Genomic DNA, 25,334 nt, shown 5'->3' with positions numbered 1-25,334 from the left:
GTTCTCAACTAGCCTACCTGGTTAAATAAAGGTGTTCTCAACTAGCCTACCTGGTTAAATAAAGGTGTTCTCAACTAGCCTACCTGGTTAAATAAAGGTGTTCTCAACTAGCCTACCTGGTTAAATAAAGGTGTTCTCAACTAGCCTACCTGGTTAAATAAAGGTGTTCTCAACTAGCCTACCTGGTTAAATAAAGGTGTTCTCAACTAGCCTACCTGGTTAAATAAAGGTGTTCTCAACTGGCCTACCTGGTTAAATAAAGGTGTTCTCAACTAGCCTACCTGGTTAAATAAAGGTGTTCTCAACTAGCCTACCTGGTTAAATAAAGGTGTTCTCAACTGGCCTACCTGGTTAAATAAAGGTGTTCTCAACTAGCCTACCTGGTTAAATAAAGGTGTTCTCAACTGGCCTACCTGGTTAAATAAAGGTGTTCTCAACTAGCCTACCTGGTTAAATAAAGGTGTTCTCAACTAGCCTACCTGGTTAAATAAAGGTGTTCTCAACTGGCCTACCTGGTTAAATAAAGGTGTTCTCAACTGGCCTACCTGGTTAAATAAAGGTGTTCTCAACTGGCCTACCTGGTTAAATAAAGGTGTTCTCAACTAGCCTACCTGGTTAAATAAAGGTGTTCTCAACTAGCCTACCTGGTTAAATAAAGGTGTTCTCAACTGGCCTACCTGGTTAAATAAAGGTGTTCTCAACTAGCCTACCTGGTTAAATAAAGGTGTTCTCAACTAGCCTACCTGGTTAAATAAAGGTGTTCTCAACTAGCCTACCTGGTTAAATAAAGGTGTTCTCAACTGGCCTACCTGGTTAAATAAAGGTGTTCTCAACTAGCCTACCTGGTTAAATAAAGGTGTTCTCAACTAGCCTACCTGGTTAAATAAAGGTGTTCTCAACTGGCCTACCTGGTTAAATAAAGGTGTTCTCAACTGGCCTACCTGGTTAAATAAAGGTGTTCTCAACTGGCCTACCTGGTTAAATAAAGGTGTTCTCAACTGGCCTACCTGGTTAAATAAAGGTGTTCTCAACTGGCCTACCTGGTTAAATAAAGGTGTTCTCAACTGGCCTACCTGGTTAAATAAAGGTGTTCTCAACTGGCCTACCTGGTTAAATAAAGGTGTTCTCAACTAGCCTACCTGGTTAAATAAAGGTGTTCTCAACTGGCCTACCTGGTTAAATAAAGGTGTTCTCAACTAGCCTACCTGGTTAAATAAAGGTGTTCTCAACTAGCCTACCTGGTTAAATAAAGGTGTTCTCAACTAGCCTACCTGGTTAAATAAAGGTGAAATTAAAAATTTAAAAATAATTAAATTGTGTGACGCTACAGAGGCAGAGAGAGGCAGTCAAATGAAGCTCATTACCCCATCGTCATGTGCCTCCCTCTGTATAGCTTTGATTGGCTTTGATGGCAGGTGTGTGTGGGGGGGTGATACATTCTGTATAAACAAACTCACTCCCTTGACAACAGCTCTACACTGCTGTGTATTATGACTTATTTTATCACCCTAATAGCTGCATGGCAGACGTCGAATTAAACATGCAGCGCCCGGATGCATAACGCACTCCTCTCTATAAGAATGTGCTCTCCGCTCTCCTGCCAATTTGTGCACATTCATAGTTTCATAACGTCACTGTGGCATGTATTCCCCACTACATATAATCAGTAACCAGTAGTATATTTAGCATTAACTCCCTATCATTTCTAATCTACAATGTTTGTTTGGTTACAGTCATTTCGATACATGATTATTACATTTTACCGTTGTCAATGTCAGAGTGGACACGTTGTTGGCAGAGAGCACAACATTACGCAACACGTGTGAGAAACAAGGTATTGTCTTGTTTCATTTCCGAGGTTTTTAAATGTAATTTAGTTTTTTTTTTTATTTGTTTGTTTGGGCTCCTGTCAATGTTGATTGAGGACGCTGATTACGCTCAGAAGTAGGCCTATGGGCTTCCTGCCCTGCGCACAAATTATATATAATAATAATAATGCTGCATTTGTGGCTCCGATAGTATTTATGATTGGTTTAACGCACCACAACTAATGATCTGGGGCGGCAGGGTAGCCTAGTGGTTAGAGCGTTGGACTAGTAACCGGAAGGTTGCAAGTTCAAACCCCCGAGATGACAAGGTACAAATCTGTCGTTCTGCCCCTGAACAGGCAGTTAACCCACTGTTACTAGGCCGTCATTGAAAATAAGAATTTGTTCTTAACTGACTTGCCTAGTTAAATAAAAAGGTCAAATAAACTAAATCTGTGGAGCTTCATATTTTCTTCACCTCAAAACAGCAAGCAAACAAAGTGTGTTTACATCCTTAATATATTTGTAAAAATCTTCCCAGCCCTTTGCGATAACCACATAACCGCGTCGTGAAAAGGAAAAAAAATGTCACGCTGGTGGGAAAACGTTATAAAAATAGGCCCGATTACTTCTTATCAGTGCTCGACTTGGACTGGAATTAGGTGCTGGTACTGTTTATATTTAGGTGCATCAGGCCGGACCCAAGATAAATCGTTGAACCGTTTTCAAGTTCGTTGCAGACAGGCGTAGCCAATGTGATTTATAGGATATTTACTTCGATCAGTGTATTTTCTACCTGCAGGCTACAATGTTTATATTTATTGGCTTTATGTAGGCGATTTTTTACATAGTTTGGCAATAGAAGTTACATTTTTAGGTTTGTATCTTTTCCATTTCGATAAGACTTTTGCTTAACCACGTGACAATGAGTTCAAGACATTATTATAAATTAAATGAAACCGTTCCACATATGAAATCCATAACTGACAAAACAGATCGGTCGTAATTGTAAGAAATTGGCATTAAACATCAGAAAGGTTGCCAGCTCTTTATATAGCCCATTACAGGCTACTTCTGGAGAGTAATGGTAGGATCTGTGAAAGCCAGCAGGAAGGGGAGGGTCAGATTACGTTTTTTGTTTCTTTTTCTCTCTCGCTGGATATCTAGATCTTGGGCTCACTCGAGTCATTTGAGTCTTATTTAATCAAACCACATAAAGCATATAGTTGATTTTATTAAAAACGCATAAGGTGGGTGTATATGGAAAAATACACGTTTATAATGTTCAACCAAATTGTCTGAAATTAAGAACTGACTTTTGGTCGACCAAGATTTTTTTTTTTTTAAATAAATTAAACAACTTCCTTCACTATCTGTAATCCATGGCCTCTGGTTTGGAGACGTACGGTCAATGTGGGGACAACATAGGCGATGCACTTACTGATGAAGACGGTGACTGAGGTGGTATATTCCTCAATGCCATGGGATGAACCCCCGGGAATATATTCCAGTCGTGTAGCGCATCAGACCACTTTGGCATTTAGCGAGTCGCTGGTATTTTATTTAACCTTTATGTATATATTTATATATGTATGTATATTTATATTTTTTAATTTTACCTTTATTTAAATAGGCAAGTCAGTTAAGAACAAATTCTTACTTTCAATGACGGCCTGGGAACAGTGGGTTAACTGTTCTGTTCAAGGGCAGAACAACAGATTTGTACCGTGTCAGCTCAGGGGTTTGAACTTGCAACCTTCCGGTTACTAGTCCAACACTCTAACCACTAGGCTACCTGCCGCCTCTACACTCTAACCACTAGGCTACCCTGCCGCCCCAAATACTTCCAGCTTGTAAGCCAGTATCAGTATTTGCTTGTATGCCAGAATCAGGAGGATAGAATTATGGTCAGATTTTCCAAATGAAGGGTGAGGTAGAGCTTTGTATGCGTCTCTGTGTGTGTTGAAAAGGTGGTCTGGAGTTTTTTTTCTTCCTTTTCTCTCACTCTGATTGCACATGTAACATGCTTGTAGAAATGGGGAAAAACACATTTGAGTTTTCCTGCATTGAAGTCCCCAGACACTTCCGGGTGAGCATCCTCTTGTTGGCTTATGTCCTTATACTGCTTGTTGAGTGCGGTCTCCGATCCTGCATCGGTTTGTGGTGGTAAATAGACGGCAATGAAAAAAACATTGATGAAAACTCTTGGTAAATAAATACTCTTGGTAAATAAATAGTCGACAGGTTATGAGTTACTATACCTCAGGTGAGCAAACCTTAAGAGACTCCCTTAATATTAGAGATGGCACACCAGCTGTTGTTGACAAATACACAGCTCACCCATCCCTTCGTCTTATCAGAGATTGCGGTTGTCTTGCTGATGCACAGATAACCCAGCCAGCTATATATTATCCATGTCCTTGTTCAGCCACGACTCGGTGAAAGAATACGAGATTACAATTTTTAAAATGTCCTGTTGGTAGGATAGTCTCGAACGTAGCTCATGAAGTTTATTCTCCAGTAATTGCATGTTTTGCCAGCAGGACATGCAGATTATCCACTCACTGACGAACTCTCACCAAACACCCGGTTCTGCAGACCTTGTATCGGAGTATCCTTTTCATGCGAATGATGGAGATTTAGGAGAGGACAGGGAGGGGCCGTGCATCTTTCGTCTCCGATTGAATAAATTAAATCTTCATCCAATCCGAGGTGAGTAATCACTCTTCTGATGTCCAGAAGCTATTTTTCGGTCATAAGAGACAGAAACATTAAAATTATGAAATGACACATATTGCATCATCATGGTTACCAAAAAAGGTGTTAAACAGATCAACAAAAAAAAAACAACTCCTGGAAATTCTCTCAACCAGCTTCATGAGGTAGTCACCTGCAGCATTGAAGGTCCCCAAGAACACAGCGACCTCCACCAATCTTAAGTGGAAAAAAGTTTGGAAGCACCAAGATTCTTCCAAGAGCTGGCCACCCGGCCAAACTGAGCAATCAGTGGAGAAGGGGCTTGGTCAGGGAGGTGACCAAGACCCCAATGGTCACATTGACAGAGCTCTAGAGTTCCTCTGTGGAGATGGGAGAACCTTCCAGAAAGACGACCATCTCTGCAGCACTCAACCAAGCAGGCCTTTATGGTACAGTTAACAGACGGAAGCCACCACCACCACTCAGTTTGCCAAAAGGAACCTAAAGGACTCTCAGACCATGATTAACAAGATTCTCTGATCTGATGAAACCAAGATAGAACTCTTTGGCCTGAATGCCAAGCAACACGCCTGGAGGAAACCTGGCACCATCCCTACGGTGAAGCATGGTGGTGGCAGCATCATCATGCCGTGGGGATGTTTTTCAGAGGCAGGGTCTGGGAGACTAGTCAGGATCAAGGCAAATATTGAACGGAGCAAAGTACAGAGAGATCCTTGATGAAAACCTACTCAGGACCTCAGACTGGGGCAAAGGTTCACCTTCCAAACAGGACAATGACCCTAAGCACACAGCCAAGACAATGCAGGAGTGGCTTCAGGAAAAGTCTTAATGTCCTTGAATGGGAGAAACGACACAAACACAGGTGTGCCAAGCTTGTAGTGTCATACCCAAGAAGGCCTGAGGATGTAATCGCTACCGAAGGTGCTTCAACAAAGTACTGAGTAAAGGGTGTGAATACTCAAACATTTCTAAAAACCCTGTTTTTACTTTGTCATTTTGGAGTATTGTGTTTGGATTGAAGAGAGGGGGGGAAACAATTTAATACATTTTAGAAAAAGGGCTGTTCAGTAACAAAATGTGGAAAAAGTTGAGGGGCCTGAACACTCTCCAAATGCACTGTGGGCTACACAGTACACACATACTTGGGGGTGGTTCCTGGTGGATAATATATACCTGGGGATGTTGTTCTTGGGGTCCTCACTGTCGTTAGCCAGTCCTCCGAACAGGAAGCATTTGTTCCCTACCAGGGAGAAGCTGTGTCCCAGGCGGGGACAGGGAGGAGGACCGTTCTTAGGAGACTTGGGCTTCAGACGCTTCCACTCCCAGCGACTGGCCTGAAGAGAGATCCGCAGTAAACGACAACGAATGCAGTGACTCAACTAACAAGCTCAGTTGTGCCTACAGAGCTAAGATCTCTAATTAGGCTATACCCAATTCAAGCACATCTTACGCAAAACATAGAAATGACAAGGAATGTGTGTAAACTTAAAAAAAAAAAAATGGAGGATGGAAATTAGTATACAGATATTTATGCAAACTATTTAGTGTTTAGTTTACACCCCAAATCCCACTAAATAACTGTCAGAGCTTAATTCTGTGGGCTGAACACGTACCTGCAGTTCATACAGATCGTTGCTGTATTTGCCATATTCCACCATCCCTCCGAACACCAGCAGCCTAGTGCCGTCGCACACGAACCCATACGCAGCACAGCCAGGCGGGATGTCGCCACGGACAGCAGGAATGAACCACTGATTGGTGGCTGAAACACATTGCATTTATGGATTATAAAACCCTGTAAGTGAAGTTACTGTAGTAATAACCAAAAAGCTCGACTTGGGCAGGCCGGCTAATCAAATCTACATAGTGTTGCACGGTATCGGGCGGCAGGGTAGCCTAGTGGTTAGAGCGTTGGACTAGTAACCGGAAGGTTGCAAGTTCAAATCCCCCCCCCCCCGAGCTGACACGGTACAAATCTGCTGTTCTGCCCCTGAACAGGCAGTTAACCCACTGTTCCTAGGCAGTCATTGAAAATAAGAATTTGTTCTTAACTGACTTGCCTGGTTAAATAAAGGTAAAATAAAAAGAAAACACAGGTACCACAGTAGTACCAAAAATGTCATGATACCAACATTTTAGAATACCACAGTACCGTTTCATATGATACTACGACATTGTTCAGTCCCACTGATCTCAAGAACCCGCTGGCTCTTGTTATAAAATGTTTATTAAAGTCGGCCGTTTTGACCAATTCTGTTGAATCTAAGCAAACGGTCGCTGGTCTCTTGTATGTGCTGGTCCAATAATGTCAACTTCACTTTCATGCTCATGTGAATAAATGTAAATATTACTTTATTTTTTTTATTTTTTTACCAGGCAAGTCAGTTAAGAACATATTCTTATTTTCAATGACGGCCTGGGAACAGTGGGGTTAACTGCCTGTTCAGGGGCAGAACGACAGATTTGTACCTTGTGTAACAGTATAATTTTAAACCGGCGCGAACCAGGGACATTCTGCACACATCAACAACAGTCACTCTCGAAGCATCGTTACCCATCGCTCCAAGGGGAACTACTACTTCAAGGTCTCAGAGCAAGTGACGTAACCGATCGAAACGCTATTTAGCGCACACCGCTAACTAAGCTAGCCGTTTCACATCAGTTACACTTGTCAGCTCGGGGGTTTGAACTCGCAACCTTCCGGTTACTAGTCCAACGCTCTAACCACTAGGCTAGTGCATATGCTAGTGCATCCCCCTACAGCCATCACTCACCTGCTTCTCTCCCTCTGCATCATTATGCATGTTTATTCATTCATCCATCCATCCAAAACACTGGTAGGCCTTTCCAATACTGGATGAGCAAGTGTGAATATCAGTGACAGGTTGTGTAACGCGTGCGCATAATGTTTAGAAAACAGGAATCAGAGACGGGTCGAACAGACTGAATTTTCACTGTGGTAACCTGATACTTGGTCCAGTATCTTATTAGTAAAAATGTTGGTATCGTGACAAAACTATTCGACTTCTTGAGTACTGTATCTTATAGAATATTAGCTCAAAAGCAATGCAGAGTTCTTACACCTAAATATAAATAGTACCAGCACGGCACCTATTTCAGTCCAAGTCGATCACTGGCAATAACCTGCTTAACTAACGACTGTCAAAAGCCACAGCCTGTTAGTCTATTTCATTCATTTCTATTTCATTCATTGAAATGACTGGAATTCTATCAAATATACCAATATGTAAAGTAATTCCTGATACTGCACCACTGGCAGACCATATAAATCAATTGATGCCAGTGAAAGGGATTGCGTTGTTTACATTTTTTTTTGTTGTCGTGTACAACACCCGTTGAAAATGCCCATTACCGTGGATTTTCACAAATGCATGCTTATTTAAAATGCAGAACATAGATTAAATCGTCGGTTTATATTGTATATTTAATTGTGCGAGTTACAGAGGTTTCGTTGATGATACGACGTGTTTGTTTTCATTTAACCCGCCATTTCTCTTTGCAGTTTCCCTCCAATCTCCACTGGGCGACTTCGGTTTTGCCAAAGGCTCCGCAGCTCAACTGGGTACCATTCGCCATGTAACTAGCGAGCTTCTGGTCCCATTACATTTCAAGGCACGTGAACACTGGCGCATGATTGCCTTGCATCAATATATGAGCAAAACAGGAGTCATAAACACTTTAAACCACCTACTTTACCCACCGTCACAACCACAGGGTCATTGGTAATTGACTATGTTGAACGACCATTGCCCAAGAGGATAAAAGCAATAACTACTTGTTGAAAATATTTGTGCTAGTTAGCGCTACAGCCCATGAAATGGCTAACTAGCACAAATTAGCCGATGGGCAAGTTCGTATCCAATTGCTAAAAAGAAAACATGTTAGCTAGGTAGCATAGCAAATCATGTATGAACAATAACGAATGTATACACAAAGGATCATCTTTACCTGTGTTATACACATGCAGTTCATCCACAATTCCTTCATTGCCACCCCCGAAAACGACCATCAATTCTTTAATTGCAACTGCACGATGTCCGTGTCGGGGCCGAGGGACAGGGCCGGACCAACCCAACACCCGCTTCCACCGCGGCTGCAGAACTGAGCCAGAGGTCCCCGATGTCATGGTGCCGGTAGATTCAGTTTCTCTTCGAGAAGGAAGTTAGAAGGGGGGGAAGAAAAAAAAAATGTCCAACTTGAAAAGCTTTCCAATATAGCTAAAATGTCTAAATGTATAATAATGCTAAGCTAACGAGTTAGCTAGCATCCGTTAGGACTAGCCAGCTAACGTTAACTGACAACAAAGCTAACAGTAGCTGGCTACGGTAACGTTTAAACAGGATTTTTTTTTTTATTTAAACCTCGCGTCCTACTAAAATACTGCACTCAAAACACAAAATATAGTATCGAGATTTTGTATACGTTGTTCCCAGTTCAAGACCACTTGTAATATAATTGCATAGAGAATATAAATATGTCCAGGTTGTGGTTGCTAGCTCGCAAGTTTATTTAGCCAAGAAGAAGCACAAAAAAAACCATCTATGGGAGCCGCCATTTTAGCAAACAAGACGCCGAGAACAAAACTATGAAACGTAGATCCGGAAACAACATGAAAATGTACAGACATCAAAATTGTGGAACTCTTGGCACAACATTATTATTTTTTTTTTTTGTTGTTTGTTGTACTAATCTCTTTTTTTTTTAAATGACGCTTTAATTTTCTGTGTTGTGGAGTTATATTTCCGAGGAAGCAAAGCGGTGCGATTCGATGGGTGCCGCCATCTTGTAGCTAACAAAACTAAACAAACCATCCAGAAAACAGCCTGACTAATAATACAAGTATTAATTCAGCTGGCTCCTGAACCTGGTTTGCTAGTTTAATCGTTTACAGATATATTTAAGAGTAATATATGTACCCAATACCGATTATAATGTGCAAGACACATTATGATTGAACATTATTATCCCGGGAGAAATACTAATTGCAGTTGAATTTTCATGCTTCTTCATGAGCAGAAATTATTTCTCAACTTGTTTCAATCTGTAAACCTTCACGTGTCATAAGTAATTATAAATGTTACAGCCAATGTTTATTGGTGTTTAGTTTTGTTGCACTGTGATGGTAACAAGCTAGCTTTCCAAAAAAAAAAGTCATGCCTTTCTGTTCTGGGTGTCGCCATTTTGACATAATTAAAAAGCTACACTAGTAGCTTGGTGAAGCATCTTTGCTAGTGAGCTAGCTAACGTTAGCGGATGCTGCAAATGAACATTAGAAATAACGTTACTGACAGATTATACAAGACATTCCAATACAAACCAGATAGCTAAATTGCTAAGCTAAATAGCAAATAAGCTAACAGCTAATTTCTTAGCTTGCTAAAATGTTAGCTTTCAGCTTGGAGGCTACAGCTAACGTTAGCTTGCTAATTTCCTTCTTGACCAATTAAAAACAGAAGTTGGTTATAAAATGAAGAACAACCTTAATAAATCCTAACATGGTAGAATCATTTAACGAAATTAAGTTTTACTTCTTTATTAAACGTCTCTTTCATTGATGCATTCATAGCAATAAGTTATTTTTTTTTGTATTAGCCTTGCTAGCAAGCTAGCTAGCTTCCCTCAAGAAAAATGGCGGAGATAACGTTAGCCGTCACAATAAAACGCGAAAAAAAGTTCGTCGCGTTATCGTTAGCACACTATACTTACTCGTAAATTGTAACTTTAATCCAAAAAAAAAAGTCTCGAGAGCGGGACTCAATTTAATAATTTGAACCCGGGATAATTCTAAATAAAAATGAGAAAAAGCTACATGTTCTCATGCCGCCCAGGAAGCCACCATTTTCTCATCCGCCTCAAACACCACTTTCCATAAACCGACAGTGGAGAGATGTCGAGCACGGTGTGGCCACTGTCACAAATTCTCACTGATTACCTGCTACAGAATGGTTGGTGGTCAACATCTAAATTTAAAAATCATATATATATATATATATATTGCTCATTCAAAGTCAAGTTTGATAAGACCACTGAACCTGAATAAACGATTGTCATTCTGGCAAACTGCATGCTACTGTAGAGTAGGCTATGTAGCCATATTATTGTGTGAAGAAGAAGAAAAAATACAATGCAACTGTGACACAGCCATCATCCCACTGCTGACACCAATGCAGCAAATTGAGGGAAAATATTAATACAGCTGGCTCCCACGACAACAGGTGGCAAAGGTTGACAGGACACTACATTGCATGAGCCAAGTGTCACTCAGACTTATATCATTAGGTGACTACTGCCCTAGTTTGATAGTAAAAATAAATGTGCCTGAGGACCCTAGGACAGTTGAAGGCCTGTTCCCCAAACATGATCAAGTACATTGTGGGCCATGTTTTAAAATAAAGTATAACAATTGAATTACTCTTGATAACAAAATCATGACATCAGACAAATAATTCACATTAATAGCTAAATAACTCTACTTTGTTCATTTGAGCAGTGAGTTGCAATCTACTGCAAAGATAGTCTGCAGAGTACTGTCCTACTATCCAGGTCTGTACCCAAACAATTCGAACCTCTCTAAAAACTCATCTCTCACCGTTGCCGCCTGCTATAGACTACCCTCTGCCCCCAGCTGTGCTCTGGACACCATATGTGAACTGATTGGCCCCCATCTATCTTCAGAGCTCGTGCTGCTAGGTGACCTAAACTGAAACATGCTTAACACCCCAGCCATCCTACAATCTAAGCTTGATGCCCTCAATCTCACACAAATTATCAACGAACCTACCAGGTACCACCCCAAAGCCGTAAACACGGGCACCCTCATAGATATCATCCTAACCAACTTGCCCTCTAAATACACCTCTGTTGTTTTCAACCAAGATCTCAGCGATCACTGCCTCCTTGCCTGCATCCGTAATGGGTCAGCGGTCAAACGACCTCCACTCATCACTGTAAAACGCTCCCTGAAACACTTCAGCGAGCAGGCCTTTCTAATCGACCTGGCCCGGGTATCCTGGAAGGATATTGACCTCATCCCGTCAGTAAAGGATGTCTGGTTATTTTTTTAAATGCCTTCCACACCATCTTAAATAAGCATGCCCCATTCAAGAAATTTAGAACCAGGAACAGATATAGCCCTTGGTTCTCTCCAGACCTGACTGCCCTTAACCAACACAAAAACATCCTATGGCGTTCTCCATTAGCATCGAACAGCCCCCGCTTTCCACCTGGCTACCCCTACCCCAGTCAACAGCACTGCACCCCCCACAGCAACTCGCACAAGCCTTCACCATTTCTCCTTCTCCCAAATCCAGTCAGCTGATGTTCTGAAAGAGCTGCAAAATCTGGACCCCTACAAATCAGCCGGGCTAGACAATCTGGACCTCTACAAATCAGCCGGGCTAGACAATCTGGACCCCTACAAATCAGCCAGGCTTGACAATCTGGACCCTTTCTTAAACTATCTGCCAAAATTGTTGCTCTTTCGTGTCGTCTAATATTCCCAAAGATTGGAAAGCAGCTGCGGTCATCCCCCTAATTCAAATGGGGGGACACTCTAGACCCAAACTGCTACAGACGTATATCTATCCTACTCTGCCTTTCTAAGGTCTTTCGAAAGTCAACAAACAGATTACCGACCATTTCGAATCCCACCGCACCTTCTCGCTATGCAATCTGGTTTCAGAGCTGGTCATGGGTGCACTTCAGCCACGCTCAAGGTCCGAAACAATATCTTAACCGCCATCGATAAGAAACAATACTGTGCAGCCGTATTCATTGACCTGGCCAAGGCTTTCGACTCTTGTCAATCACCACATCCTCATCGGAAGACTCGATAGCCTTGTTTTCTCAAATGATTGCCTCGCCTGGTTCACCGACTACTACTCTGAGAGTTCAGTGTGTCAAATCGGAGGGCCTGTTGTCCGGGCCTCTGGCACTTTTTACGGGGGTGCCACAGGGTACTCGTTGCCACACCCACTGGCTACAGGTTATCTACAAGACCCTGCTAGGTAAAGTCCCCTCTTATCTCAGCTCGCTGGTCACCATAACAGCACCCACCTGTAGCACGCGCTCCAGTATATCTCTCTGGTCACCCCCAAAACCAATTCCTCCTTTGGCCACCTCTCATTCCAGTTCTCTGCTGCCAATGACTAGAACGAACTACAAAAATCTCTGAAACTGGAAACACTCCCTCACTAGCTTTAAGCACCAGCTGTCAGAGCAGCTCACAGATTACTGCACCTGTACATAGACCATCTATAATTTAGCCCAAACAACTACCTCTCCCTCTACTGTATTTATTCATTTATTTTGCTCCTTTGCACCCCATTATTTTTATTTCTACTTTGCACATTCTTCCACTGCAAATCTACCATTCCAGTGTTTTACTTGCTATATTGTATTTACTTCACCACCATGGCCTTTTTTTGCCTTTACCTCCCTTATCTCACCTCATTTGCTCACATTGTATATATACTTATTTTTCTACCCTATTATTGACTGTATGCTTGTTTTAAGCCATGTGTAACTCTGTTGTTGTGTTTCGAACTGCTTTGCATTATCTTGGCCAGGTCGCAATTGTAAATGAGAACTTGTTCTCAACTTGCCTACCTGGTTAAATAAAGCTGGGGAAAAAATTATTTTATATATACAGGGCACATTTGTAAAAGAGACCTATGTCACAATATGTCTTCCCTGTTCAAATAAAGGTTAAATAAATAAATAAAAATAATCAGATCTACAATGCATTCCATTGTAGTTTCAAAGAGTCCTCTACTAGGAGCAGGTACTGTATTTTTTATTCTAGAGAGGGCAAGCCTGGCAGGGTTATTATAGAGAGGACAAGCCTGGCAGGGTTATTCTAGAGAGGGCAAGCCTGGCAGGGTTATTCTAGAGAGGGCAAGCCTGGCAGGGTTATTCTAGAGAGGACAAGCCTGGCAGGGTTATTCTAGGGAGGGCAAGCCTGGCAGGGTTATTCTAGGGAGGACAAGCCTGGCAGGGTTATTCTAGAGAGGGCAAGCCTGGCAGGGTTATTCTAGAGAGGGCAAGCCTGGCAGGGTTATTCTAGAGAGGACAAGCCTGGCAGGGTTATTCTAGAGAGAGGGCAAGCCTGGCAGGGTTATTCTAGAGAAGGCAAGCCTGGCAGGGTTATTCTAGAGAGAGGGCAAGCCTGGCAGGGTTATTCTAGAGAGGACAAGCCTGGCAGGGTTATTCTAGAGAGGGCAAGCCTGGCAGAGTTATTCTAGAGAGGGCAAGCCTGGCAGAGTTATTCTAGAGAGGGCAAGCCTGGCAGGGTTATTCTAGAGAGGGCAAGCCTGGCAGGGTTATTCCAGAGAGGGCAAGCCTGGCAGGGTTATTCTAGAGAGGGCAAGCCTGGCAGGGTTATTCTAGAGAGGGGCAAGCCTGGCAGGGTTATTCTAGAGAGGACAAGCCTGGCAGGGTTATTCTAGAGAGGGCAAGCCTGGCAGAGTTATTCTAGAGAGGGCAAGCCTGGCAGGGTTATTCTAGAGAGGGCAAGCCTGGCAGGGTTATTCCAGAGAGGGCAAGCCTGGCAGGGTTATTCCATAGAGGGCAAGCCTGGCAGGGTTATTCCAGAGAGGGCAAGCCTGGCAGGGTTATTCCAGAGAGGGCAAGCCTGGCAGGGTTATTCCATAGAGGGCAAGCCTGGCAGTCTCTGTTTTTATTTTTGTGGCAAATGAACACAACCAAGATGTTTGGTCCTCTCTGGGGGCACTGAACAAATTAAAACTAAAATCATCCTGACTGCAACCCTCAAGGAGATGAGCTGTGAACCCTGACCCTGGGTTATGAGATATCTGATGATGAGTATGAACCAAGATGTTTGGTCCTCTCTGGAGGCACTGAACGAATTAAAACTAAAAGCGTAGCCAACTGGCTAGTCTAAGACCAACCACAACTGTTCCCCTTGTCCCAGAGGCTCCACCACATGGAAAGGAGGTCTGGGGGTCTGCTCTCGTGTCACTATGGGGGAGATGGGAAAGAGGACAGAGTAGGGGTGAGGAGGGCAGTGGTATGTATGTGTCTTACAGTGGACCGACACATCTTTGACAGAATGTCTGATAAGGAGTCTACGGCCTTGTCTCAGGCTGGTAAGTTGGTGGTTGAAGATATCCCTCTAGTGGTGTGGGGGCTGTGGCTTTGGCAAAGTGGGTAGGGTTATATCCTTCCTGTTTGGCCCTGCCTGGGGGTATCTTCGGATGGGGCCACAGTGTTTCCTGACCCCTCCTGTCTCAGCCTCAAGTATTTATGCTGCAGTAGTTTATGTGTCGGGGGGCTAGGGTCAGTTTGTTATATCTGGAGTACTTCTCCTGTCCTATCCGGTGTCCTGTGTGAATTTAAGTATGCTCTCTCTAATTTTCTCTTTCTCTCTTTCTTTCTAGCCCTAGGACCATGCCTCAGGACTACCTGACGTGATGACTCCTTGCTGTCCCCAGTCCACCTGGCCGAACATTTGAACATCTTGGCCATGTTCTGTTATAATATCCACCCGGCACAGCCAGAATAGGACTGGCCACCCCCCATAGCCTGGTTCCTCTCTAGGTTTCTTCCTAGGTTTTGGCCTTTCTATGGAGTTTTTCCTAGCCACCGTGCTTCTACACCTGCATTGCTTGCTGTTTGGGGTTTTAGGCTGGGTTTCTGTACAGCACTTTGAGATATCAGCTGATGTACGAAGGGCTTTATAAATACATTTGATTTGATGAGTCTATGGATTATTGAGGAGGTTTGTGGAAGGAATGGCGAGGAGAAAGGAGAGGAGGATACATTGAGAGTGGATGAGGCTTTCAGACTGGTATGGATGTCTTGAAGCACCTGGACCACCTAGGAGTCATGGATGTGACACACTGGGACACTGTGCAAACCAGAGTTGGGATCAATTCCATTTCAATTCCAGTCAATTTAGGAAGTACACTGAAATTCCAATTGGAATTTGGTTTACTTTTTGAATTGACTGGAATTGGAATGGAATTGATCACAATGAGGGGTGTGAATGTTAAAATGGTTAAATTAAATTGGGATCTTAACATTATGAAACACACAATGCTGGATCCTTCTGAGAATCCGTAGGCGAGCCTTCAATTTCTTCTTGCTAACGTGCAATCGTTAGAAATAAAAAATTGATGACCAACTATTATGATTATACTACCAACGGGACATTAAAAACCGTAACATCTTATGTTTCACCGAGACGTGACTGAACGAAGATATTGAACTGGCGGGATTTTCCAAGCACCGGAAGAACAGAGACGTTACCTCTGGTAAGACGAGGGGTGGGGTGTGTGTCTTTTTGTCAATAACAGCTGGTGCGCGATGTCTAATATTAAAGAAGTCTTGAGGTATTGCTCGCCTGAGGTAGAGTACCTTATGATAAGCTGTAGACCACACTACCTACCAAGAGAGTTCTCATCTATATTATTCGTAGCCGTCTATTTACCACCACAGAACGAAGCTGGCTCTAAGATACCTCTCAAACCAACTCTATAAGGCCATAAGCAAACAAGAAAATGCTCACCCAGAAGCGGCTTTCCTAGTGGCCCGGGGACTGTAATGCAGGCAAACTTAAATCAGTTTTACCAAATTTTTACCAGCATGTCACATGTACAACCAGGGCAAAAAATATCCTAGATCACCTTTACTCCACACACAGAGATGCATACAAAGCTCTCCATCGCCCTCCATTTGGCAAATCTGACCATAATTCTATCCTCCCGATTCCTGCTTACAAGCAAAAACTAAAGCAGGAAGTACCAGTGACTCGCTCAATATGGAAGTGGACAGATGACGCGGATGCTACACTACAGGACTGTTTTGCAGCACAGACTGGAATATGTTCTGGGATTCATCCAATGGCATTGAGGAGTACATCACCTCAGTCATCGGCTTCATCAATAAGTGCATCGATGACGTCCTCCCCACGGTGACTGTACGTACATATCCCAACCAGAAGCCATGGATTACAGGCAACATCTGCATTGAGCTAAAGGATCGAGCTGCCGCTTTCAATGAGCGGGAGACTAATCCAAACGCGTATAAGAAATCCCGCTATGCCCTCAGATAAACCATCAAACAAGCAAAGCGTCAATACAGGATTAAGATTGAATCCTACTACACCGGCTCTGACGCTCGTCGGATGTGGAAGGGCTTGAAAGGGTTTACAAACTATTACGGACTACAAAGGGGAAACACAGACACAAGCTGCCCAGTGAAGCGAGCCTACCAGACGAGCTAAATGCCTTTAATGCTCGCTTTGAGGCAAGCAACACTGAAGCATGCACGAGATCACCAGCTGTCCTGGATGACTGTGTGATAACGCTCTCGGTAGCCGATGTGAGCAAGACCTTTAAACAGGTCAACATTCACAAAGCCGCCGGGCCAGACGGATTACCCAGGCCAGTCCCAGTGTCTCTAGCCCAGCCCAGGGCCAGACGGATTACCCAGGCCAGTCCCAGTGTCTCTAGCCCAGCCCAGGGCCAGACGGATTACCCAGGCCAGTCCCAGTGTCTCTAGCCCAGCCCAGGGCCAGACGGATTACCCAGGCCAGTCCCAGTGTCTCTAGCCCAGCCCAGGGCCAGACGGATTACCCAGGCCAGTCCCAGTGTCTCTAGCCCAGCCCAGGGCCAGACGGATTACCCAGGCCAGTCCCAGTGTCTCTAGCCCAGCCCAGGGCCAGACGGATTACCCAGGCCAGTCCCAGTGTCTCTAGCCCAGCCCAGGGCCAGACGGATTACCCAGGCCAGTCCCAGTGTCTCTAGCCCAGCCCAGGGCCAGACGGATTACCCAGGCCAGTCCCAGTGTCTCTAGCCCAGCCCAGGGCCAGACGGATTACCCAGGCCAGTCCCAGTGTCTCTAGCCCAGCCCAGGGCCAGACGGATTACCCAGGCCAGTCCCAGTGTCTCTAGCCCAGCCCAGGGCCAGGGATTACCCAGGCCAGTCCCAGTGTCTCTAGCCCAGCCCAGGGCCAGACGGATTACCCAGGCCAGTCCCAGTGTCTCTAGCCCAGCCCAGGGCCAGACGGATTACCCAGGCCAGTCCCAGTGTCTCTAGCCCAGCCCAGGGCCAGACGGATTACCCAGGCCAGTCCCAGTGTCTCTAGCCCAGCCCAGGGCCAGACGGATTACCCAGGCCAGTCCCAGTGTCTCTAGCCCAGCCCAGGGCCAGACGGATTACCCAGGCCAGTCCCAGTGTCTCTAGCCCAGCCCAGGGCCAGACGGATTACCCAGGCCAGTCCCAGTGTCTCTAGCCCAGCCCAGGGCCAGACGGATTACCAGGATGTGTACTCAAAGCATGCGGGGACCAACTGTCAAGTGTCTTCACTGACATTTTCAACCTCTGACCGAGTCTGTAATACCTACTTGTCTCAAGCAGACTACCATAGTCCCTTGCCCAAAGAAGTGAAGCTAATCTGCCTAAATGATTACCGCCCGTGGCACTCATGACATTAGCAATGAAAGGCTGGTCATGGCTCACATCAACAGCATCCTCCCGGATACCCTAGACCCACTCCAATTCGCATACCGCCCCAACAGATCCACAGATGACGCAATCTCAATCGCACTCCACACCGCCTTTTCTCACCAGGACAAAAGGAACACCCATGTGAGAATGCTGTTCATCGACTACAGCTCAGCATTCAACACCATAGTGCCCACGAAGCTCGTCACTGAGCTAAGGACTCTGGGACTAAACACCCCCCTCTGCAACTAACTGGATCCTGGACTTCCTGGCCAGGAGTTCTTTTTACACCATGTGACCTAATTAGGAAAAACTGGTCGCATCATATTCCATATCAAACCTTTTTACAACTGATTAATCACTGTCATACATAAAGGCCCAGAGTTTTCCTAGTTAGGTTAACATATAAGGAAAAACTCCAGGCCCCAGGGGGTAAATATTGCCCCACCACTCTGGGACCTATGTGTAACGGATGTGAAACGGCTAGCTTAGATAGCGGTGGTGCGCGCTAAATAGCGTTTCAATCGGTGACGTCACTTGCTCTGAGACCTTGAAGTAGTAGTTCCCCTTTGCTCTGCAAGGGCGGCGGCTTTTGTGGAGCGATGGGTAACGATGCTTCGTGGGTGTCAGTTGTTGATGTGTGCAGAGGGTCCCTGGTTGGCGCCCGGGCGAGGGGACGGTCTAAAGTTATACTGTTACATTGGTGCCGTGACCCGGATCACTGGTTGCTGCGGAAAAGGAGGAGGTCAAAAGGGGGGTGAGTGTAACAGATGTGAAACGGCTAGCTGAGTTAGCGGTGCACGCTAAATAGCGTTTCAATCGGTCTGCTTGCAGTTGTCAGTCACCCTCAGGTATGTGGGACGATCTGGGTTTTTACTCAGGAACGTTTCTTGGGATACTTTTGATGTGTCAAGTGGGCGAGATGCGCAGTCTGTGTTTGACTTTAAGAATTTTGAGACGTCTTGAGTTAAACTTCGTAGAGAAACTCGTTGTCCAAACCTACGATGGCGCAGCTGTCATGGAATGTCTCTGCTGTTAGTATTTACAGCTGAGTCCCCCCCACCTGTTCAGTGATTAAGAGGTGATGAATACTCCACTCCACTGTCAACTCAATCCCCTGACATGAACTGAAACCATGTCTCATGTGCCCTCTCACCCATTGGCACATTGAATGTTACCTCTACCAATCACTGCGAGAACCACTATCAATGTACTCTCACTACTGCATGTAGAGTCAATCACAAACACATTATTACACATCAGTGCTTGGACTAACTCATTCTGATCTCTTTTGTCTCACTGTGTAGTGTGTGGTTTTTATTGTCTTTTGTCTAATCAGTTAAATCAAATCTAATTTTATTGGTCACATACACATGGTTAGCAGATGTTAATGGTCCTCGTACACATGGTTAGCAGATGTTAATGCGAGTGTAGCGAAATGCTTGTGCTTCTAGTTCCGACAATGCAGTAGTAATCTAACCTAACAATTCCACAACTACTACCTTATACACACAAGTGTAAGGGGATAAAGAATACGTACATAAAGATATATGAATGAGTGATGGTACAGAACGGCATAGACAGGATGCAGTAGATGGTATCGAGTACAGTATATACATATGAGATGAGTAATGTAGGGTATGTAAACAAAGTGGCATAGTTTAAAGTGGATAGTGATACATGTATTACATAAAGATGCAGTAGATGATATAGAGTACAGTATATACATATGAGATATAGTGATGGTACAGAACGGCATAGACAGGATGCAGTAGATGGTATCGAGTACAGTATATATCCTGTCCTGCACTGGTCAAGCTTCTGAACACCTCAACTCGTCACTACTGTGAGCTCTTTCCCACTCTGTAAATGGCCCCTCTCATTCCCATTCTATTGTGCTATAAATGTCTTTATTAAATGCTTTAGGTTAAAGTCATTAGTCTTTGATGATTTAAAAAAACAAAAACACTTTGTTTGTTTTCTCTGTGCATTCCGCGTATCCTATCCTCCTCAATTATTAAAGTCACCAGCCGCCACTGATCTACAGTGACACCATTTTTTCTGTGGGGTTCATTTGGAAAGAGGCTGTTTAAGCGACATTGCTCAAATTGTTCTCTGTCCACACAGTATTGACAGTCCTCCGGATCCCTTGGTCAAGTTCCTTGTACAAGAAGAGCTCAAATAAGCAAAGAGAAACGACAGTCCATCATTACTTTAAGACTTGAAGGTCAGGAACTTTTAAAGTTTCTACAAGTGCAGTCGCAAAAACCATGAAGCGCGATGATGAAACTGTCTCTCGTGAGGACCGCCTGAAACGAGTGCGCTGAGAGTCAGGAAACAAGTTCAGGGAGTGAGTGTTATAATAAATAAACAAAACAATGAGCACAAACCACAAAACAACACACCGACAAGGGGAGGGACCGACACAGAGTCAATAACACCTCAGGAAAGAGCCAAGGGGAGGGACCGACACAGAGTCAATAACACCTGAGGAAAGAGCCAAGGGGAGGGACCGACACAGAGTCAATAACACCTGAGGAAAGAGCCAAGGGGAGGGACCGACACAGAGTCAATAACACCTGAGGAAAGAGCCAAGGGGAGGGACCGACACAGAGTCAATAACACCTGAGGAAAGAGCCAAGGGGAGGGACCGACACAGAGTCAATAACACCTGAGGAAAGAGCCAAGGGGAGGGACCGACACAGAGTCAATAACACCTGAGGAAAGAGCCAAGGGGAGGGACCGACACAGGGAAGATAATCAAGGAAGTGATGGAGTCCAGGTGAGTGACAGATATAGGGAAGATAATCAAGGAGGTGATGGAGACCGGGTGAGTGACAGATATAGGGAAGATAATCAAGGAAGTGATGGAGTCCAGGTGAGTGAGAGATATAGAGAAGATAATCAAGGAGGTGATGGAGTCCAGGGGAGTGACAGATATAGGGAAGATAATCAGTGTGTCAAATCGGAGGGCATGCTGTCCGGTCCTCTGGCAGTCTATGGGTGTGCCACAGGGTTCAATTCTCGGGCCGACTATTTTCTCTGTATATATCAATGATGTTGCTCTTGCTGCGGGCGATTCCCTGATCCACCTCTACGCAGACAACACCATTCTATATACTTCCGGCCCGTCCTTGGACACTGTGCTATCTAACCTCCAGACGAGCTTCAATGCCATACAACACTCCTTCCGTGGCCTCCAACTGCTCTTAAACGCTAGTAAACCAAATGCATGGTTTTCAACCGATCGCTGCCTGCACCCGCACGCCTGACCAGCATCACCACCCTGGATGGTTCCGACCTTGAATATGTGGACATCTATAAGTACCTAGGTGTCTGGCTAGACTGCAAACTCTCCTTCCAGACTCATATCAAACATCTCCAATCGAAAATCAAATCAAGAGTCGGCTTTCTATTCCGCAACAAAGCCTCCTTCACTCACGCCGCCAAACTTTCCCTAGTAAAACTGACTCTCCTACCGATCCTCGACTTTGGCGATGTCATCTACAGAATTGCTTCCAACACTCTACTCAGCAAACTGGATGCAGTTTATCACAGTGCCATCCGTTTTGTCACTAAAGCACCTTATACCACCCACCACTGCGACTTGTATGCTCTAGTCGGCTGGCCCTCGCTACATATTCGTCGCCAGACCCACTGGCTCCAGGTCATCGACAAGTCCATGCTAGGTAAAGCTCCGCCTTATCTCAGTTCACTGGTCACGATGGCAACACCCATCCGTAGCACGCGCTGCAGCAGGTGTATCTCACTGATCATCCCTAAAGCCAACACCTCATTTGGCCGCCTTTCGTTCCAGTACTCTGCTGCCTGTGACTGGAACGAATTGCAAAAATCGCTGAAGTTGGAGACTTTTATCTCCCTCACCAACTTCAAACATCTGCTATCTGAGCAGCTAACCGATCGCTGCAGCTGTACATAGCCTAATGGTAAATCGCCCACCCATTTTCACCTACCTCATCCCCATACTGTTTTTATTTATTTACTTTTCTGCTCTTTTGCACACCAATATCTCTACCTGTACATGACCATCTGATCATTTATCACTCCAGTGTTAATCTGCAAAATTGTAATTTTCGCCTACCTCCTCAAGCCTTTTGCACACATTGTATATAGACTCCCCTTTTTTTCTACTGTGTTATTGACTTGTTAATTGTTTACTCCATGTGTAACTCTGTGTTGTCTGTTCACACTGCTATGCTTTATCTTGGCCAGGTCGCAGTTGCAAATGAGAACTTGTTCTCAACTAGCCTACCTGGTTAAATAAAGGTGTTCTCAACTGGCCTACCTGGTTAAATAAAGGTGTTCTCAACTAGCCTACCTGGTTAAATAAAGGTGTTCTCAACTAGCCTACCTGGTTAAATAAAGGTGTTCTCAACTAGCCTACCTGGTTAAATAAAGGTGTTCTCAACTGGCCTACCTGGTTAAATAAAGGTGTTCTCAACTAGCCTACCTGGTTAAATAAAGGTGTTCTCAACTGGCCTACCTGGTTAAATAAAGGTGTTCTCAACTAGCCTACCTGGTTAAATAAAGGTGTTCTCAACTAGCCTACCTGGTTAAATAAAGGTGTTCTCAACTAGCCTACCTGGTTAAATAAAGGTGTTCTCAACTGGCCTACCTGGTTAAATAAAGGTGTTCTCAACTAGCCTACCTGGTTAAATAAAGGTGTTCTCAACTAGCCTACCTGGTTAAATAAAGGTGTTCTCAACTAGCCTACCTGGTTAAATAAAGGTGTTCTCAACTGGCCTACCTGGTTAAATAAAGGTGTTCTCAACTAGCCTACCTGGTTAAATAAAGGTGTTCTCAACTAGCCTACCTGGTTAAATAAAGGTGTTCTCAACTAGCCTACCTGGTTAAATAAAGGTGTTCTCAACTGGCCTACCTGGTTAAATAAAGGTGTTCTCAACTAGCCTACCTGGTTAAATAAAGGTGTTCTCAACTGGCCTACCTGGTTAAATAAAGGTGTTCTCAACTAGCCTACCTGGTTAAATAAAGGTGTTCTCAACTAGCCTACCTGGTTAAATAAAGGTGTTCTCAACTGGCCTACCTGGTTAAATAAAGGTGTTCTCAACTAGCCTACCTGGTTAAATAAAGGTGTTCTCAACTACCCTACCTGGTTAAATAAAGGTGTTCTCAACTAGCCTACCTGGTTAAATAAAGGTGTTCTCAACTAGCCTACCTGGTTAAATAAAGGTGAAATAAAAACATTTAAAAAAATTTAAAAGGAGGTGATGGAGTCCAGGTGAGTGTCATGAGGCGCTGGTGCACAAAACGATGGTGACAGGTTTGCGGGATAATCAGCAGCCTGACGACCTAGAGGCCGGAGAGGGAGTATAATCAGCAGCCTGATGACCTAGAGGCTGGAGAGGGAGTATAATCAGCAGCCTGATGACCTAGAGGCAGGAGAGGGAGTATAATCAGCAGCCTGATGACCTAGAGGCTGGAGAGGGAGTATAATCAGCAGCCTGACGACCTAGAGGCTGGAGAGGGAGTATAATCAGCAGCCTGACGACCTAGAGGCCGGAGAGGGAGTATAATCAGCAGCCTGACGACCTAGAGGCCAGAGAGGGAGTATAATCAGCAGCCTGACGACCTAGAGGCCGGAGAGGGAGTATAATCAGCAGCCTGGTGACCTAGAGGCCGGAGAGGGAGTATAATCAGCAGCCTGGTGACCTAGAGGCCGGAGAGGGAGTATAATCAGCAGCCTGACGACCTAGAGGCCGGAGAGGGAGTATAATCAGCAGCCTGATGACCTAGAGGCCGGAGAGGGAGTATAATCAGCAGCCTGATGACCTAGAGGCCGGAGAGGGAGTATAATCAGCAGCCTGGTGACCTAGAGGCCGGAGAGGGAGTATAATCAGCAGCCTGGTGACCTAGAGGCCGGAGAGGGAGTATAATCAGCAGCCTGGTGACCTAGAGGCCGGAGAGGGAGTATAATCAGCAGCCTGGTGACCTAGAGGCCAGAGAGGGAGTATAATCAGCAGCCTGACGACCTAGAGGCCGGAGAGGGAGTATAATCAGCAGCCTGACGACCTAGAGGCCGGAGAGGGAGTATAATCAGCAGCCTGACGACCTAGAGGCCGAGGGAGTATAATCAGCAGCCTGACGACCTAGAGGCCGGAGAGGGAGTATAATCAGCAGCCTGACAACCTAGAGGCCGGAGAGGGAGTATAATCAGCAGCCTGACGACCTAGAGGCCAGAGAGGGAGTATAATCAGCAGCCTGACGACCTAGAGGCCGGAGAGGGAGTATAATCAGCAGCCTGACGACCTAGAGGCCGGAGAGAGGAGTATAATCAGCAGCCTGACAACCTAGAGGCCAGAGAGGGAGTATAATCAGCAGCCTGACAACCTAGAGGCCGGAGAGGGAGTATAATCAGCAGCCTGACGACCTAGAGGCCGGAGAGGGAGTATAATCAGCAGCCTGATGACCTAGAGGCCGGAGAGGGAGTATAATCAGCAGCCTGATGACCTAGAGGCCGGAGAGGGAGTATAATCAGCAGCCTGGTGACCTAGAGGCCGGAGAGGGAGTATAATCAGCAGCCTGGTGACCTAGAGGCCGGAGAGGGAGTATAATCAGCAGCCTGGTGACCTAGAGGCCGGAGAGGGAGTATAATCAGCAGCCTGGTGACCTAGAGGCCGGAGAGGGAGTATAATCAGCAGCCTGACGACCTAGAGGCCGGAGAGGGAGTATAATCAGCAGCCTGACGACCTAGAGGCCGGAGAGGGAGTATAATCAGCAGCCTGACGACCTAGAGGCCGGAGAGGGAGTATAATCAGCAGCCTGACGACCTAGAGGCCGGAGAGGGAGTATAATCAGCAGCCTGACGACCTAGAGGCCGGAGAGGGAGTATAATCAGCAGCCTGACAACCTAGAGGCCGGAGAGGGAGTATAATCAGCAGCCTGACGACCTAGAGGCCAGAGAGGGAGTATAATCAGCAGCCTGACGACCTAGAGGCCGGAGAGGGAGTATAATCAGCAGCCTGACGACCTAGAGGCCGGAGAGGGAGTATAATCAGCAGCCTGACAACCTAGAGGCCAGAGAGGGAGTATAATCAGCAGCCTGACAACCTAGAGGCCGGAGAGGGAGTATAATCAGCAGCCTGACGACCTAGAGGCCGGAGAGGGAGTATAATCAGCAGCCTGACGACCTAGAGGCCGGAGAGGGAGTATAATCAGCAGCCTGACGACCTAGAGGCCGGAGAGGGAGTATAATCAGCAGACTGACAACCTAGAGGCGGGAGAGGGAGTATAATCAGCAGACTGACAACCTAGAGGCCGGAGAGGGAGTATAATCAGCAG

At 45.2% G+C, this 25,334-nt stretch overlaps 1 protein-coding gene across 1 annotated transcript in view; it reads right to left on the bottom strand.

The window, feature by feature from the left end:
• The window catches only part of LOC118360489 (host cell factor 1-like), an 80,102-nt gene extending 70,766 nt beyond the window's left edge, over positions 1–9,336 (bottom strand). The window contains 3 exon segments of the mRNA XM_052484400.1: positions 5,700–5,860; positions 6,140–6,288; positions 8,496–9,336. Of these exon segments, the coding sequence (XP_052340360.1) occupies positions 5,700–5,860; positions 6,140–6,288; positions 8,496–8,673 (488 nt within the window). The 5' untranslated portion in view covers positions 8,674–9,336.
• Positions 9,337–25,334: the final 15,998 nt, after the last annotated feature.

This window comes from Oncorhynchus keta, chromosome 28, assembly GCF_023373465.1.
Source record: "Oncorhynchus keta strain PuntledgeMale-10-30-2019 chromosome 28, Oket_V2, whole genome shotgun sequence".
Classification (NCBI taxonomy): domain Eukaryota; kingdom Metazoa; phylum Chordata; class Actinopteri; order Salmoniformes; family Salmonidae; genus Oncorhynchus; species Oncorhynchus keta.
The sequence above is the reverse complement of the archived record's forward strand: the minus strand, read 5'-3'. Positions and strand labels throughout refer to the sequence as shown.